The sequence below is a fragment of the Ips typographus genome, linkage group LG4 (genome assembly GCF_016097725.1).
Source record: "Ips typographus isolate SLU linkage group LG4, UJ_Ityp_2.0, whole genome shotgun sequence".
NCBI classification, from domain to species: Eukaryota; Metazoa; Arthropoda; class Insecta; order Coleoptera; family Curculionidae; genus Ips; species Ips typographus.
In genome coordinates this window covers 2690755-2706589 of record NC_138425.1, presented here as the reverse complement: position 1 = coordinate 2706589, position 15835 = coordinate 2690755, and the positions used below count along the sequence as shown (strand labels likewise).

The 15835-nt window shown below is 32.8% G+C and overlaps 2 protein-coding genes and 1 long non-coding RNA gene across 5 annotated transcripts; 2 read left to right on the top strand and 1 right to left on the bottom strand.

Moving 5' to 3' along the window:
• Positions 1–50: 50 nt before the first annotated feature.
• Fsn (F-box synaptic protein) lies at positions 51–4731 on the top strand. Its single transcript, XM_081977314.1, has 2 exons — positions 51–792; positions 850–4731. The coding sequence occupies exons 1-2, from the start codon at positions 120–122 to the stop codon at positions 942–944; spliced, it is 768 nt and encodes a 255-aa protein (XP_081833440.1). The 5' UTR covers positions 51–119; the 3' UTR covers positions 945–4731.
• A 136-nt stretch (positions 4732–4867) lies between these two features.
• On the bottom strand, positions 4868–15079 carry LOC145727625 (transmembrane protein 164). 3 transcript variants are annotated; one of them, XM_081977312.1, is made up of 8 exons: positions 10186–10319; positions 9950–10086; positions 9416–9582; positions 9195–9356; positions 8223–8339; positions 8081–8159; positions 7202–7302; positions 4868–6571 (listed from the first exon to the last, which is right to left on the bottom strand). In XM_081977312.1, exons 3-8 carry the CDS (start codon positions 9563–9565, stop codon positions 6329–6331), a joined length of 852 nt encoding a protein of 283 aa, XP_081833438.1. In that variant the 5' UTR covers positions 9566–9582; positions 9950–10086; positions 10186–10319; the 3' UTR covers positions 4868–6328. The 3 variants fall into 3 exon arrangements, with proteins under 3 accessions (XP_081833438.1, XP_081833439.1, XP_081833437.1); XM_081977313.1 differs by lacking the exons at positions 9950–10086; positions 10186–10319 and adding an exon at positions 14946–15079; XM_081977311.1 differs by having other exon boundaries at positions 9950–10285.
• Positions 10520–11496, top strand: LOC145727627 (uncharacterized). Its single transcript, XR_014177908.1, has 2 exons — positions 10520–11240; positions 11289–11496. It is a non-coding gene; the product is annotated as an uncharacterized LOC145727627 (long non-coding RNA).
• Positions 15080–15835: the final 756 nt, after the last annotated feature.

The window sequence follows — 15835 nt, the reverse complement described above, 5'->3', positions numbered from 1 at the left end:
ACGAACATGTTGGTTAGGTTTCTACCGGAACGTCAATGACACCCATCAAAGTCAATGCGAATTTTCAATTGCCAATAATAATAAACTTTAAAAATTGTTGTTGTATAAGTAAACACACAATGGATTTAGCGGCAGGTAATTCGGTGCCGGACAATTGTTTAGAACAAATATTTTCTTACTTAAGTTTACGGGACCTCAGGAACTGTTCGTTGGTGTGTAAAAGGTGGTACGAGTTTCTGAACGATGAAAATAATGATGTGTGGCGACTTCACTGCATTCGAAAATTGGCTGAAGAAGCACTTAAATCAGACCTTCTTTCTTCAGTTCCTACTTACAAAGCGAAACTCAGGGCTTTTTATCATGCTTGGAACCCGAACGACTGTTCTAGAAACATTTATATTAAGCCTAATGGATTTACTTTACATAGAAATCCAGTAGCTCAAAGTACAGATGCTTGCCGAGGTAAAATTGGCTTTTGCCATGGAAGGCATGCCTGGGAAGTTATATGGGAGGGCCCTTTGGGTACTGTAGCAGTCATAGGAATAGCTACTAAAGATGCTCCATTGCAGTGTCATGGTTATGTAGCTTTATTAGGCTCAGATGATCAAAGTTGGGGCTGGAATCTTGTAGATAATCATTTGCTGCATAATGGAGATGCACAAGGTAATTATCCCTTGTTAAATAATGCACCCAAATACCAAGTAGGAGAACGAATAAGGGTTATATTAGATTGTGATGACAATACCTTATCATTTGAGAAAAACTATGAATTTCTAGGTGTTGCATTTAGAGGTAATATTTAAAAGTAATTTTCATTCAAACAACTTAAGGTACTGTGTATTTTGATAGGTTTACCAGATAAAAAGTTGTATCCCACAGTATCAGCAGTTTATGGAAATACAGAAGTGTCAATGGTTTACCTTGGAGCACCTCTAGATGGCTAACAAAACCCTTATTATTTATAGCCTAATTCAATGCAAAATGTCAAGTGGAAATGGAGTTTATAAGAAGGGACAGGTAACAATTAATTCATAGTCTCAGGACACATTTTGCCTAATATTAATTGTTAGCAAAGAATGGAAAAAGATCTGGTATTGATTATGTAGTGGCTTTGTATAGCTGTAACATGTACTGATTTATGTCAGTTACAAGTATACATTGTCTAAGCATTTTAATGTAAAAATGTTATATTCTTTTAGTTTGAAAAGATTGGTGGTTGTGTATTATAGAGAAATTTAGGGACTGAATTAGTTTGGTGTGCCATTGTGATATATTTACTTGCCATAGGTAGGTACTTGCACACAATTTTAAAATTTTCAGGTGATTTTATATTAAAATTACCTGAAAGTCAACATAATTCACATTCACATGCAGTTATAATTTATTAATGAAATGTTGAAGTAAACTGGAAAAGAGTGCTTAATTGAATGTTCTGGTGTAAACGTCAACCAATAATGTCTGTCAAAATATAGGACTTTGGTTGGAAAATCTAGAAGGCTGGGTGGATAACAAATAACAGTTTTCATTTGTTTTTATTGACAAATTGAATTTTTAATTGTTTTGACATTTAAACGCAATCAGTGGTGCATATTTGGCTATTTATCTAATAATAATTTGGTTCTAAAGTAATAATGGATAATACTGCAAATTCTGAAACTGCTAAGTCCAATCCATCAAATTCTCAAGATGAGAGTAATGGTCTTGGTGATTTAAATAAAGCCCTGGAGAATTCTTTGGAGTTGATAAATTATTATTCAAAAATAATGAGAAACCTTGAAAAAGATACTGAGGAAGCAAAAGTAATGCTTGATTCATCAAAAATTCTGTTGGAAACTATGGAAATGGAAATTGGAACTCGGATTGAAAGCCCTACTAAGCTAACTCTTAATTCGACTGATTGATTTCTAGTTAACAATAAGCTATAATTAGTCACCAGTTTTGTACTTTGAGAATAAAATATGTTTTTCAATTAATGCATAGGTATGTTTTTTGTGGTATCTTATACAGTTTAAAATAAAAAAAATGTTATTCGAACCATTAAGACATAAAGCTAATTTTCATTAATAGAAATTATTTCAATAAAATCTCAGTATTTTTTACTGTAACATTTTTCAGAATACCTAGGGGCCTCATTTGTTATGGTGAAATCTTTTACATGATATTAAGTTGAAACAAAATTCATTACAAATTATTATAATAATTTACCAATTTTTCAACATTTAAACTACGTTTTTAAGGTCACGTGGGTGTTTTTGACAGGTGTCAACTGGACTTTACGGTGTTGCAAGCTCTAAAATTGCATAATCAAAGTCACATAATGTGTCTCTTACAATTTTAGCTTTTACAACTGTCTAAATTTAATTTACCAAGTTTTTAAAGTTTAAACCACATTTTAACGGTCACGTGATTAATTTTGACAGATATCAACTGGCCTTTACAGTGGTGCAAGCTCAGAATTGCATTATCAACGTCACGTGACGTGTACAGGGTGTCCCATTTTTGACACTTTTGTAGGGTATCTCACTTATTTTTAAAGATACAGGGTTGCGGTTTTCGCAACAGTGTGTTACTTTTTTGTGAAATTCGTTTTTTAATTATGACATAAACATACGTTTTTCTAAATGGAACACCCTGTATATTATTTTTTATTTTTATTAGGCTTATTGTGAGCTTTTCAAAAATATACAGGGTGTCCGGAAAATACGTGTACAACGTTTGACGACAGACTCCTGACGTCAAAATATGTCGATCTAAGCCGACTTAGTTATATCCAAAATTGTCTCGTTTAGCCGGTAGAGGGCGTCAAAAATTTGTAAAAATATTGGGTACAATTTCATTTCTTAAAGAGTATTGATAAGTGTATTCAGCAAGATGGCGGTCATTTTACACATTTGCTTAAGTAATGTTTTTGGTTTACTTAGTTTCTTACAATAAATAATTTCAACTTTATTATACCTACTTTGATGTATGCAGGTAATTGTAAATTTTTTTTTTCTGGCGAAACAGCTCATCCACCGGGAAATATTAAAGAGGTAAAATAGCTTCAAAATACTTCCGGTCACTCGACAAAAATATCTGGGTTGTCATAACGCCGTTCATATAAAAAATGAGGAGAAATGTTGACGTATTATATCACTTTTATAACACTTCCACTTATTTACAGCCGGTGACTATACTACTAGAAAACGTCATTTTATAGTATTAGTCTACATACTAAAATTCATTAAAATCCATTAGCAGGTTTTCACGTAATTTAGTAAAAAACCAATATTTTTACAAATTTTTGACGCCCTCTACCGGCTAAACGAGACAATTTTGGATATAACTAAGTCGGCTTAGATCGACATATTTTGACGTCAGGAGTCTGTCGTCAAACGTTGTACACGTATTTTCCGGACACCCTGTATAATTGTATATAACTATTTTTACAAACAAGGTCAGAATTTAATTTCAGAACGAAAGATTTCAACAAAAAACAAACTACGTCACTGGATTCTACGGAAAAATATCTATAAGAATCCGTTTTCACCTCTTCAAAAAGTTTGAAGATATCGGAGATACGGGGGTAATGTTCTTTGCTAAATTCAGAAATAATAAGGAATAGGGGGTTCCGAAAACAAAAAATAAGGGGGGGGGGTTTCCTGAAAACTTGTTTTGCATGCGTGTAACTAGTTTTTGAGTCAAAGTATTAATGTAACTGGCGTAGCTCTTGTAGGTCAGAGCTTGATGCAAAACTATACGATGTCATTGAAGAAGTAAGGATAACTTTCTATAAAGTGCACTCTTTTTTATGAGAAGTAATTGTTATGCATATTTAAGTCTTCTAATCCGCAAAAGTTGAACACTTTTAGGCTAATAAGGATATTTTGTGTTAATAACAATTTGAAAGACTGTATAGTGTAATAAATATGTACCTTGATTAATCTAGTCATTTATGTGTTTGGTTTACAATTTACATTGTTTTGTTTTTTTTTTAATTCTTTCTTATTTGTTATTTAGTTCTATGTGAACACTAGTTGTAATGTCACCACGTCCAACTTTTTAAGATCTTAAATAGTTAAGTAAATAAGGTAGAGGCATATTTTCCTATCAAGTCAGGAAGTGTTTGATTCCTAAAGTTAAATAGTATACCTATTGCAATACATACATTCCAATACATTTTAGAAGCTAACTTAACTAATTGTAAGCGTACTCATTCATATAATAATTGAAACATTTTCGAAATATTTGGTTGTATCATACCATGGAATCCTTAATAATCTTAATGTCCTATTCAAACACTTTGCCGAATACAATTGTGCACAATGAGATTTTTAAGGGCAATATTCGTTTTATGATTTAGTTTATCTTAATTTTTTTGGAGCAGTTTCTGGAATATGACGTCATGCTTAATGTCACCAGGTAAAAATTTATATAATTCCATTTGACGATAAAACTAAAAAATGCCATACAAATGTTCGTTTTTAGCAGTCGATAATCTTACATAATTTAAATTGGACAACACCTGGTGACATCTGTACTTAACTCTGTGAGTTAGAAAATAATGTACTTACCTATTCGAATCTTATTATTTGTTAGAATAAGTTATAATGAATAGTTTTCAATGTACAAGTAGGTGACACAATAATTGTTTATTCTTTGTACGAGTGTAGTGTACACTTGCTGAGAAAATAATGTACAAATTGGATTTATATTACTAGCAATTTTGAAATATAATTAATTTAATTACAATTCTGGATAGTTTTTCTGATATTTGTCGTTACGAGTGGAGTAAAGTCAGAAAAAAATTTGAGCATTCTTCTAAAGGCGCGTGAAATTGCCGGCGCGACAGGATGTTTTAGGAGAAATGGGAAATAATAGACCAACATTTAATTTTGTAGTATAATAATTCACTAATAAACGACTAGAACAATTAAAAACTAGCTAAAAATTGTTGTAAAGCTATCAAATTCACAATAACTTTAAACTGTAAATTTAAGTGGTGGTATCATGTTAACAACTTAAAATTCATTAGAAGAGGAACACCCAGTTTTAATACTTATTTTTGATTATGTTATACACATGTCGAAACTGTGCTATCTTGAAGTAAAGTGACACAAAAATTCATGCATAAGTAGAAATTGAAAATAAATTTCAAGTTGAAATTTTTGTTGTCGAATTAGGAAAATTTGTAGCGTAGCAGACATAAATTAAGATGTGTTTTTCCGCATTTAGCCAGCTTTGAATCAGCAGCTTTTGGTGAGAGTTTATTTAAGTGAACTCTACTTATCAACTTACGTATTGCACAGATTAGTAATAGTAAGAATTTTACGAGTTTGTAAGTTGTGATACAACTATTGAACAATAAATATAGTATAGAAATAATTATAGCTCTGTTTTCGTTTACACGAAATTCTCTAATATGAATTACAGCTCCCAACTTAAGTATCTACGTAGTTTTTACTAAGGCATCAATGTTTTATTATAGGCACACTTGCCTTAATTACAAACTAGAAACCAAACGACATGAAGGGATGGTCTGATATTAATAATATAACAAAATAATAGACAAAAATCACTTCTTGCAAATATTATTGTCATGTAAGAATTTCTAAACAAATACAATTTATGAAAATTTAATATTTGGATCTATGAAATAATTTATATGCTTTTTTTGGTTTACCAACCCTTCTGTTAACATTGGCATGTTGAACGGAATAGTATATATTACATACTCAGGTGAAAGTGTTTGATTTCTGTTGTGAACTTTATCTCAAGACAGAAATTAAACTCTCCACAGTAGTTTGTATACTATTTTATTTTCAACCATTTATCAGATTTTTACGAGTAGTTATGACTTCAAACAATAAAAAACGACTGGTGATTTTTTACAAACTTGACAACGTCATTATTGTGGGCGCATTCGTTTTCACGCACCATGGAGCGAGCAGAGCGTTTTTGACAGTTGGTCAAATAATGATTTTTCCAAATTACGTCATTGTGACGTCAAAACCGCTCTGCTCGCTCCATATAGAGCTTGAAAACGAATGCGGTTTGTGTATTTAATATTGTGAGATAACCCGATTCTAACCCCCCGTTTGCACCGTCGTTTTGTAAGCCGAGCTTAATTTAAGTGTGGGTCAGACAGTGACAGTACAGATGAAAAAAGTCACACTCTGAACCACACTTAACTTAAGCTATGCTTAAAGTACGACGGTACAAATGGCGGTTGGAGTGCTTTTAACATGGAGAATAATGTTATTACATACATGGTTGAAAATAAACTGATATACCTATGTGCTACACTGTTTACCTATCAATTTTACCGTTTAACTTCATCTAAACAACTTTATTCTGCTTTTGCTACCATATTATCACGGTCACTGCCTAAACTGCTATCACAATTCAAAGATTCTTTTATTTTAGTGTATTTACATTTAGTCAAAAAATAGCTAGCCAAAAGGACGTAAGATTTACAGACTAGAGGACATAGAATACCTTGGTGGAAGAAAACGCCAGTCCTGTACAGCTGTCCTCGGAAAGGATCAGCGTCTAAAGGACACATGATATGGTTCATGTTAATATTAGTTACCTAAAAATATTTAAAAATATTATTAATTCAAATGGTATTGGCAAATCATCAAATTTAAGTATACGTATACAAGGTGTCTCTAAATCATGCGTACAACACCATACAGGTGTTGTATGTGTTTTCTAGACAACTCTAGTCAATATTTTAATTTAAGTGCGCAGTTTTAATTTCATTGGAAGGTATTAAAAAAATGAAAATTTAAAATTTAAACTCTCCCTTCTTAGAATGCCGTGCAGATTCCTGTGTAGGCGTTTATCTTCTTCCTTTTCAGATGATTCTATTGATTGGAGCATGTTGTAATTATTGGAAGTCTTTTATTCTATTTACTAATTATTATTTATTATTTTTTGTTTCTTTCTCCTTTAATTTTTTCCTTGAGAATGCTGTTCCTGTGAATGATTCGCCTAACTTGTATGCCAATAGCAAATTTAGGAACACTCTGTTTAAATAACATTTGATGTTGAACAGAGAAGAAACATAAGCGCTATGCAGATTGAAAATCAGTAATATTTTATATAAAATAATTTCGGTGTAGAATACTATTAATTTCGATGTTGCTTGTTCAGGTTATTTATTTTGAGCACCAATAATTTGGAGACACCCTATAAATAGGTAGTTAGTAATTCTTACAATTGAGACTCCTTGTAGAACCGTAAAATGGTAGGCAACCAAAAAGCTATAGGCCATCACGTTCCATTGAATATCCTTCAAGTTTTCGACGTTGTAGACTCCTGCAAAAAAATACCATAGTAAATAAAAGTATGTAATAGTTATAGCTACATTGGAAACGCAAATACGTTCGAGTGAGTGGATTTTTTCAACGCTGCTACTAGAAAATAGTTATTTTCCTAACAAGTATATGAGGATTGGACTGAATTACTCTATCGGATCAAAATTTCAATCTTACGTGTAACATCGATGTTTTTCAAGTGGATAGAGCTTTATCCGATTCAAGGTTCCGATCGAAAGTTATACGGTGTGTACGTGGTCAATAATAAAAAAATATTCTGTAACTTTGAAAGGTAGATAATGGGCCTGTCCCACAATTTTTTTTTATTTCATAACTACAAAGACGGATTGAAAATATTATACCCGTATTTTTTTGTTTTCAAAAATATTAAGTCTAAATAGAAATAAAATGATGATAAAAACTACATTAATCTCATGTTTAAAACGCCCGCCGCCGGTGACGTACTACACTATCAACCAACCAGCGACAAGAAGTGAAACAGATGGCGTGCAACAGCCAATAAAATCGCCCAGAATTACGTACGTCACATGCGCGCCAAAACAGATTTTTAAATTTAATGGACAAATTCAAACTAATGTAGGAACATTTACGACCCTAATTTTTTCTTCAAGAATATGAAAAATTAGTTTTTTGATCCTATTCTTTCGATTCCAGTCATTAAAACAAAAATTTATGATATGTGGGATAGGCCCATTGTTGACATTAACCGCTATTTTCATAATTTTTGGAACGGTATGATTACGTATAAAATAGTATACCTCCAAGTCTAAGAAGATAATAAGGCACAACAAACATCATTCCATGTTGGACCCAATAAACAGTAGCTTCCAAAGGCAGCTTGAAACATGTACAAGTACCAATAAGAGTTAAGCGTTTGAATACTATTTTATTAGCACTTACCAGTCGGGTTTCGGTCTCTGAAAATACTAAAGCTAAAAGTGGACCGTTTAAGTAATTTAAATGCACCCTAAAGACGACGGTGACTGCTTTACTAGGCTTAGCAGTTAATAAGTAAATCTAGAACAAAAGACACAATACATACAGAGTGTCCCTAAATTAGTTCGTCACACCCCGTAGATCCTACAGGGGTAAAAGTAGAACAAAAATTTGTTAATATTTATACTACAGGTCTTTATAAAGGTTTTACGCCCGTTTAAAAGCTTCCTGTTTGTTAGGTGGCTGCAATAACTATTTCTAATTTTGGATTCATATTATAGACAGACCTCTCTAATGTTGCTGGTAATTAAATGGATTTTTAAAGAGAGATACTTTTTCATTATCTAAATCATTTGAAAATCATACAGAGTGTTCGGAAACTATTTTCCCAAAATTGGAGGGTACGTAGGTAGATCTCGCCAAAACCAACTTTTTTGAAACCTATAGGCAAATGCGCCTTATTCCCGTACTACAAGCTATAAGTGTCACAAAATAAATACAAATGTGTTATTAAACGTCATAAAAACACGGATTTAGTAAAAAACTTAATTTAAAGACGTTTAAAATGCCGACCAATCGCTTGAATGCCTATTTCCTCCTGAATAAGGTAAACAAATTTTGGTATTTCTTGAACTTGCGCAGCAGCCCCAGCAATCCTTCCTACTAACTTTTCCTTTGTTTGAACAGGAGTGTCCTATACAAACGTTTTCATGTGACCCTACAAAAAAAAGTCACATTCGGTCAAGTCTGGTGAACGTGGAGGCACTCTTCTGACACTTGTAGTACAGAAATAGTGTAAAAACCTTCCAATTTTGGCGCAATAGTTTCGGAACACCCTGTATATGCACAAGAACTTTTTGTTTCATGTTTTGGATATGGCATACAAATTTGAAAACCCCCTGTATATTTCGTTCTACGATTTTTTTAATGACTGACCTGCATTGCAGTAATAATATGACAAGGGTTGAGCAGGTAAATGCCAGTTTTTGAAGCGCATTTAAACCCAATTTCCATTCCCCAGCACAAGCAGAGAAGGCTAAGCAAAACTCTGCGACCAACTCTGTCTTTCTCGTTGTAAGTGATTGTAGGCAACCTGCACTGAAATTATTATATGATTCATGTTTAATTGGGTAAAGAAATTATAATAGAAAACTTACTTTGGGGTAGCTCCAACAGAATAAATAAATGCAAGCCACTAAAATTAGAATAGTTTCTATTCGTCTCCAAGTTACATTCACGTAGTCAATGCAGTCTTTTCCGGCGTATTTTACCATTGACATGTCAATGCCACCAGTAGCCCAGTCCATTTTAATGACTGTTATTTCTGGAAAAAAATTTTTCATTTATATTATAAGGTAAACTATACTTTTACTTTTATTAGCGTTAATATAATCAATTAGCAAAAACATCTAAATCTCATAAATCTTTCTATGACTAAAATCAAGATTTGTTTCCTAAAAACCCTTAAAAAAACTTCAACCTACACTAAACATGTTTTTCCTTTCCTGTAAATTCCTGTAAAAATGACTGGAATATAATAAAAATATGTGCATTGTGCCAAATATCAAAGTTTGCTGAAACCCAAAAGATTATGAGCCGACATGAAAATTAAATAATAAATTATTTGTCGAATTTGCATCAATTTTTAAGGTAATTATGTTTCAATTTTATAAATAATGCTATAATCTAACCTTATATCCAGTCTAATTCTCTAGTTGGATGTCAGGAACCATTCCACAATAACTAAAAACACGTTGGAAAAACATAATAGGGAGGTTATTACTGCATTTACGGAATGTATACAGTGCTTTCCTAGACATTGTGTCGCCTGAAAAATAGGTCAAATCTCTCGATCCTTGTCTGCCGTGATCAGCTCTACTTTATAGGGTTTCATGTTCCAGTCTACTTAAATAAAATTGCTACACACCTTTTTATTAGTATACCTAATACCTCACAGTATTTCAATTCACCAACTATATTAAAATGTAATTTAGTTGAAAGCTAATTATTTTATAAAAGCAATGTGGTTTTAATAAAACGCCGCAATTAGGTATTCGCTGCAATGCGCATGTTTGTCAATTTTTCTTTTCATTAAAGTTAATAGCACAATATCAGATTTTGATTTTAAAATTGCAAAAAATTACCTTAAACGTAATAATTCGGAGTCTGTATTAATTGTATTTATTATACTAGTACCTACTTATATTGTTTATAAAATATTTTTAAAAGAAAATATCCTATTGGTTTCACTTGCCAGTGCCCTCTATGCGCGTAGTTCAAAGAACCACTAAGTATTGATTTTCAGTATTTTTATCCAGAGCGGTCCCTCATAGTTTTACATCGGGTTTAGGACCGTTTAGATACTTTGCTTCTAGATGCCGACACATTTATAAGTTTTATGGGTTTTACAATGTGTCCAGGGTGCGTATTCTTGAAACGAGGGAAGTGAGTTATCAAGAGAAAGGTCTGAAGAAAATGTGACAGAAACCCGCCATTGTCAGTTTCTTCAGTCACGTTTTATCAAAACACTTCTCTTGAGAATTCCGTTTCCTGATTTCAAGAATTATGTGTATAATGCCACTATGGGGATCTTGAAAACGGTCAGCGATACAGAGATTTTAGACGTATTTTGGCGTCAGTGTTTACTGGATGCCTGTCTCATTTTAACTCATTCTGATGAAAAAAGATGGCCTATGTTACTACAACTTAAAACTCAGGTTAATTCTGCCGCCAAAATACGCCTTTTGTCAAATGGGAGAAAAGTTTCCTAAACATGACCTTAATAAAATGACATTTAGAGAACATCAATTTATTTTCGATTTTTGTGATATCTTGAAGAAAGTGAGTTTTTTGATTTTTGTTTAACGTTCATATTGCAGGAAAGTATTTTTTGGGTAAATTCCGCAAAAAAGTGAAGCAGAAGGGAACAAGGATGATAACCCGGCGACACGTGTTTCTGCTTTTTGACTTCATCAGGCATAGGTATGTATCTCCATCTGTATGAAAAGAGCTGAATATTCTGTATTATAGAGAACTTTTGGCTCAAATGTGTGTCTTATAGAATGTAGGGGTTTGTGAAAGCCTTAGCCTTAGCCAACAAGTGAAAATTTGCAATGCGGATGAGGTAATAAACTTCTATCGTTGGTACACCCTGTACAAAACATATGTTACTTCATTTTGTTATTTGGGTAAATCTTTTTAGAACTACTTACACTTACAATAAAATGTCTTTATACTTACATATGCTACTTACTTCTGAAAATTCAATTTGTATGTTTTTTAACTTTACGCTTAGTGATTTTTAAAAAAAATCAAGTTATTCTTTATTCATGAAAGTACGGAGAATGCGGTTTAGCTATAGAAAGTAGCTAAAGCATTTTTGTACTAAAGGCACATCATCTACAACCATACATGGAATTTTGCGTGAGAATTACTGCAGATGGTTAGGTCATCCATCCACCGAGCTGACGTGGGGAGATTAGTTCCACTCTTCCCCAAAAGCGGCGCACGTATGTCCGAAAATCTCATTTCAATACAGATTTTCTTATCAGCCTGTAAATGATACGGGATTTTTCCGCTTGGGAATTTTTAACGTAGACATTGTCATCGCATGTTGAGCCGGGTGAAACTTTAAAAACGAAATCATCTGGGCCCCGCTAATAACTTTTTGAAACCGGCGGGGCCCACATCATCAGTAATGAGCTTTTTTAATTTAGTGGGATTTCTGCCGTTTTACCCATTAATTCATTAAGGTTTAATTAAGCCGGTTCTGATACATCGAATCTCTAATTTTCTTTAATTATTTACATTACGTCTGATTAATGTTTAAAATGGTCTGCACTATACGGGCGCTGTTTTTCCACTTAAATGACTAAGCTTGGAAGAGTAGCATGATTGCCTCTGACACCTCCAATTATTTATTTATTTATTATCGTTGTACAAGATTTACTAATTCATTTCATTTCACTCATTAAAGCAAATGTTATTGTTTTCCGCAAATCTGACTAGTACCAAAACGATGGATGTTATAAATAGGAAAAAAAGGGATTTGTGGTTAATTTTACAAAAAAAACTGAGGAAGTAAAAAAAAATATTTTTAAATCTCCGATAATTGAACATAATTTGATGGATGTTATAAATAGGAAAAAAAGGGATTTGTGGTTAATTTTACAAAAAAAACTGAGGAAGTAAAAAAAAATATTTTTAAATCTCCGATAATTGAACATAATTTGATGCCTTTCTTCGATGATTATTTTAGTGGTACCTAAATTTGGTCTTCGCGAACGTGTAGCATCTACTTGACTGGTTCTGCCACAGTTTTTAGTCCGCAACATAATTCAAAACGGTTAAAAAAAATGAATTTTCTAATGTGGAACCAAACTCAACTTATAAATAAACCTTTGATAAACAAAGGATTTTATCAAATCATATACTTTGTGTTTCTCTACTTTTGGAAGTAACAAACCGATGAGAACAAATGAAACGAAACTTTTAGAAACGAAAAAATGTAAAGTTTTTTTAAAGTTTTGGATAAAAAATATAAAAAAATTTGTTATTGTGTTATCATAATCTCTTCACTAACATAAAAATGGTCTTTAAATAAGCTAAATCAATTCTGCAAAAATGTGTACAATTTAAATTTATCACCAGGTATAAATTTATCTACACCTTATATAAGACTATTTATAATAGCAGAGATAAACTAAGGTGTTTTTTAAAAATGATGGTGAAGTTTAGCACGGTTAATAAACACAGAAAATACGGAGCGAAAGCGCAAATCTTGGTGCTGAGGTTTCTGTACAAATGGTGTGAACAGCTCCAGGTGTTCTGGAAGACGTCGTTTAAACACTCTCGGACAAACGAGAGTACGATTTGTCGATGTTTTTCTTGGCAGTGCTTTTCCAAAGCTGAAAATAAATGAATTTGCTTTTGTGTCTCTTTTAGAGGTGTTTGGTTAAATAACTATTCGCATTATTATCCTATGAATATTTTTTGCTTTATACAGAATATTCGAAAAAAGAGTATCCCGATTTGATATCCACACATGTCAGCGTTACTGTAAACGCAGATTGTATGAACCATTTTTTATTGTTGAGAAAAATGTCGTATTTTTTATAAGAATTCGCAAAGACGATAAATCTACGAGACTTGTCCGAGAGTGTGTAAACATCTGGATCTATGTCCTTAGCGCTCGACTACTCTTAACATCCTACACCTGCTTTGGTTCACATCATTTACGAGGTTTAAGATTTGCGCTCCTTTGGTTTAGGGTTTCTTTGATCGTTAAATTAAATTTCTGCGAGATTTTGCTTGAGTACGAAAGTAACGATTGTCTTTATGTTAAAAAAATGGTTGTTTTTCTATCAAGTGCGGAAAGTGATACTTTACCGCACGCCATTGCCGTTGACACAAACGAAGCAAAGATGATTTTTTCTACTACCGTTTATGAAAAATATCGAGGACATCTGAGTTTCTGATACATTATTATAATTCTGACTTCTAATAAATGTACGCACTACGGAAACACGGATTTTCCGTACTGTTTTGTGTGAGGGAAAGAACTATCTATGCAGGGTAGTAGAAAAATAGTGTACTGTACATACAGGGTGTCCGAATAAGAGCATGGAGTATAGCGGTTGGAAAAATTGCTGGAAGTTCATATCACCATCGTTAGGATACGTAACTGCTAACAGGAAACCATAAATTCATTGTATCTCGGAAAATCCACTGATGAGCTATAAATTCCAAAAACGTCATTTGATAACTTGGATAAGATTGCATTTTTTCCTTTAGTGGAATGACTTCTGTTTAAGCATATAATTAAACAGTCGTAGAAAAAAACATATTTGAATTCCCCGAAGCTTTTAGTCATACTAGACATAAAAATCTTAAAGACATAATTGAGTCTGACCGTGATTTAGCTAATCTAATAAAATATAGATTCAATTTCAGTGACGTCATCTCCTGGGTCCGTTTGAACAAGTGGCCGGGCGCCACTTCAATTGAGAAGCCGTTTGTTTTGTTTCTTGTTTGAACCGTTTGATTTATGACAGTCGTTTTAAAACAAATTATTACTTCCTGCTCCAAATATTCATTCATTTTTGCTATTAGGTACATGAAGCCGAATTATAGCATTTACTCATAATTCATTCATAAAAAATAACTCGAACATACAGCGTAATGGATTTGTTTGAAACACTTACTAAGTTAGTTACTTAGTATACTGTTAAGTTCAATAGGTACCTCAAAGTCAAGGTATTGTAACAAACAATAAAACCCAAGTGATATTCCATTGTGCACAAGCACCTTAAATACTTAAATTTCGAAATAGATTATAACTAGTCTATTTGAAAATATGCATAACTAATAATAGTCTTTAGTAAGGGTTAGAGGATTCAGAACTGCAATATAAAAAGGATTATAGGTAAATGAGGTCCAGTCAGGACTACATAGAAAAGGGGATACTGAAGAAAAAATTTAGTCAGTTCTACAATCCTGTAATATAACACTGCAACTATTTTCTGATGAATGCAAAATTGATTACTGATTCAAAAAAACATTACTTAAAAGTCATTTTTCCCATGGAATTCAAAATCCGATTTTTCAATAGCTAATAGATTTGTACTTATAAATGGGGCCATTATTGTAGAACTGTCACAATGTGCAAAATGTATTAATAAAAATTACCTGGATTTGTCTTGAAATAAAAGTGGATTCAAGGGTTTTGGAAGCATTATCACTACGATAGTAAAAGTCTATGGCATCAAAATGATCTGAACAAACTGCAGTTCTTTTCCCTATTACAGGATTTTCATCAAGACCCAAAAGTGCCAACCAGAGCTTTCCAATTTCTGGATTTGCAGGAAATCTAAAATTTACAGAAAATTATGAAGACAACAGTACCAATCAACTCAGTACCTACTACTTATCTCGGGACTAAATTGTAATTTAGCAGAAAAATACCATCAAATATTACTGTTGAATAATTTTTCCTACCTGATACACAACAAAACGTAAACAAGAAATTACTATTCGCACCGCGACGTTGCCATACCCGCTAATAGAAGTTCCTACCATTTTATTTCACGTCCATTTTTTTTCACGTCGCGGTTATGTCATCATTTGCCTTTCTTGTCTATTACATGCGTTACGAGCGCGATAGAATTTTGACGTCATCGGCCGCCATTGTTGGCAAATAGTAAACAAAGAGAAATGTTTTATTTTTTATGTAAATTTTACAATATTTTAACGTAAAGTATTTCGATGTAACTACTGCGATACTAGATAGATAATGTGTGTGTGTGTGTTTCGGGAGGAGGGTTTTGAAAATGCCACCCACCTTCTTAATACCTACACTTTACAACTATCAAGGGGCCCAGTGAAACATTCTGAAGGAAAACAGAAAAGGATGCCTTTTCTAATAAAAAACACTGTCACAATGAAACAGCCCATATAGGTACCTATTTACTTAGTCCCAAGAACCAAGTTTATTCAAGCCAGTGGTTCTCAATCAAAGAAACATGGATATAGAGTAAAGGCGGTGTACTTAGCAGAAGCTGACAAGGTGATTTACCTAA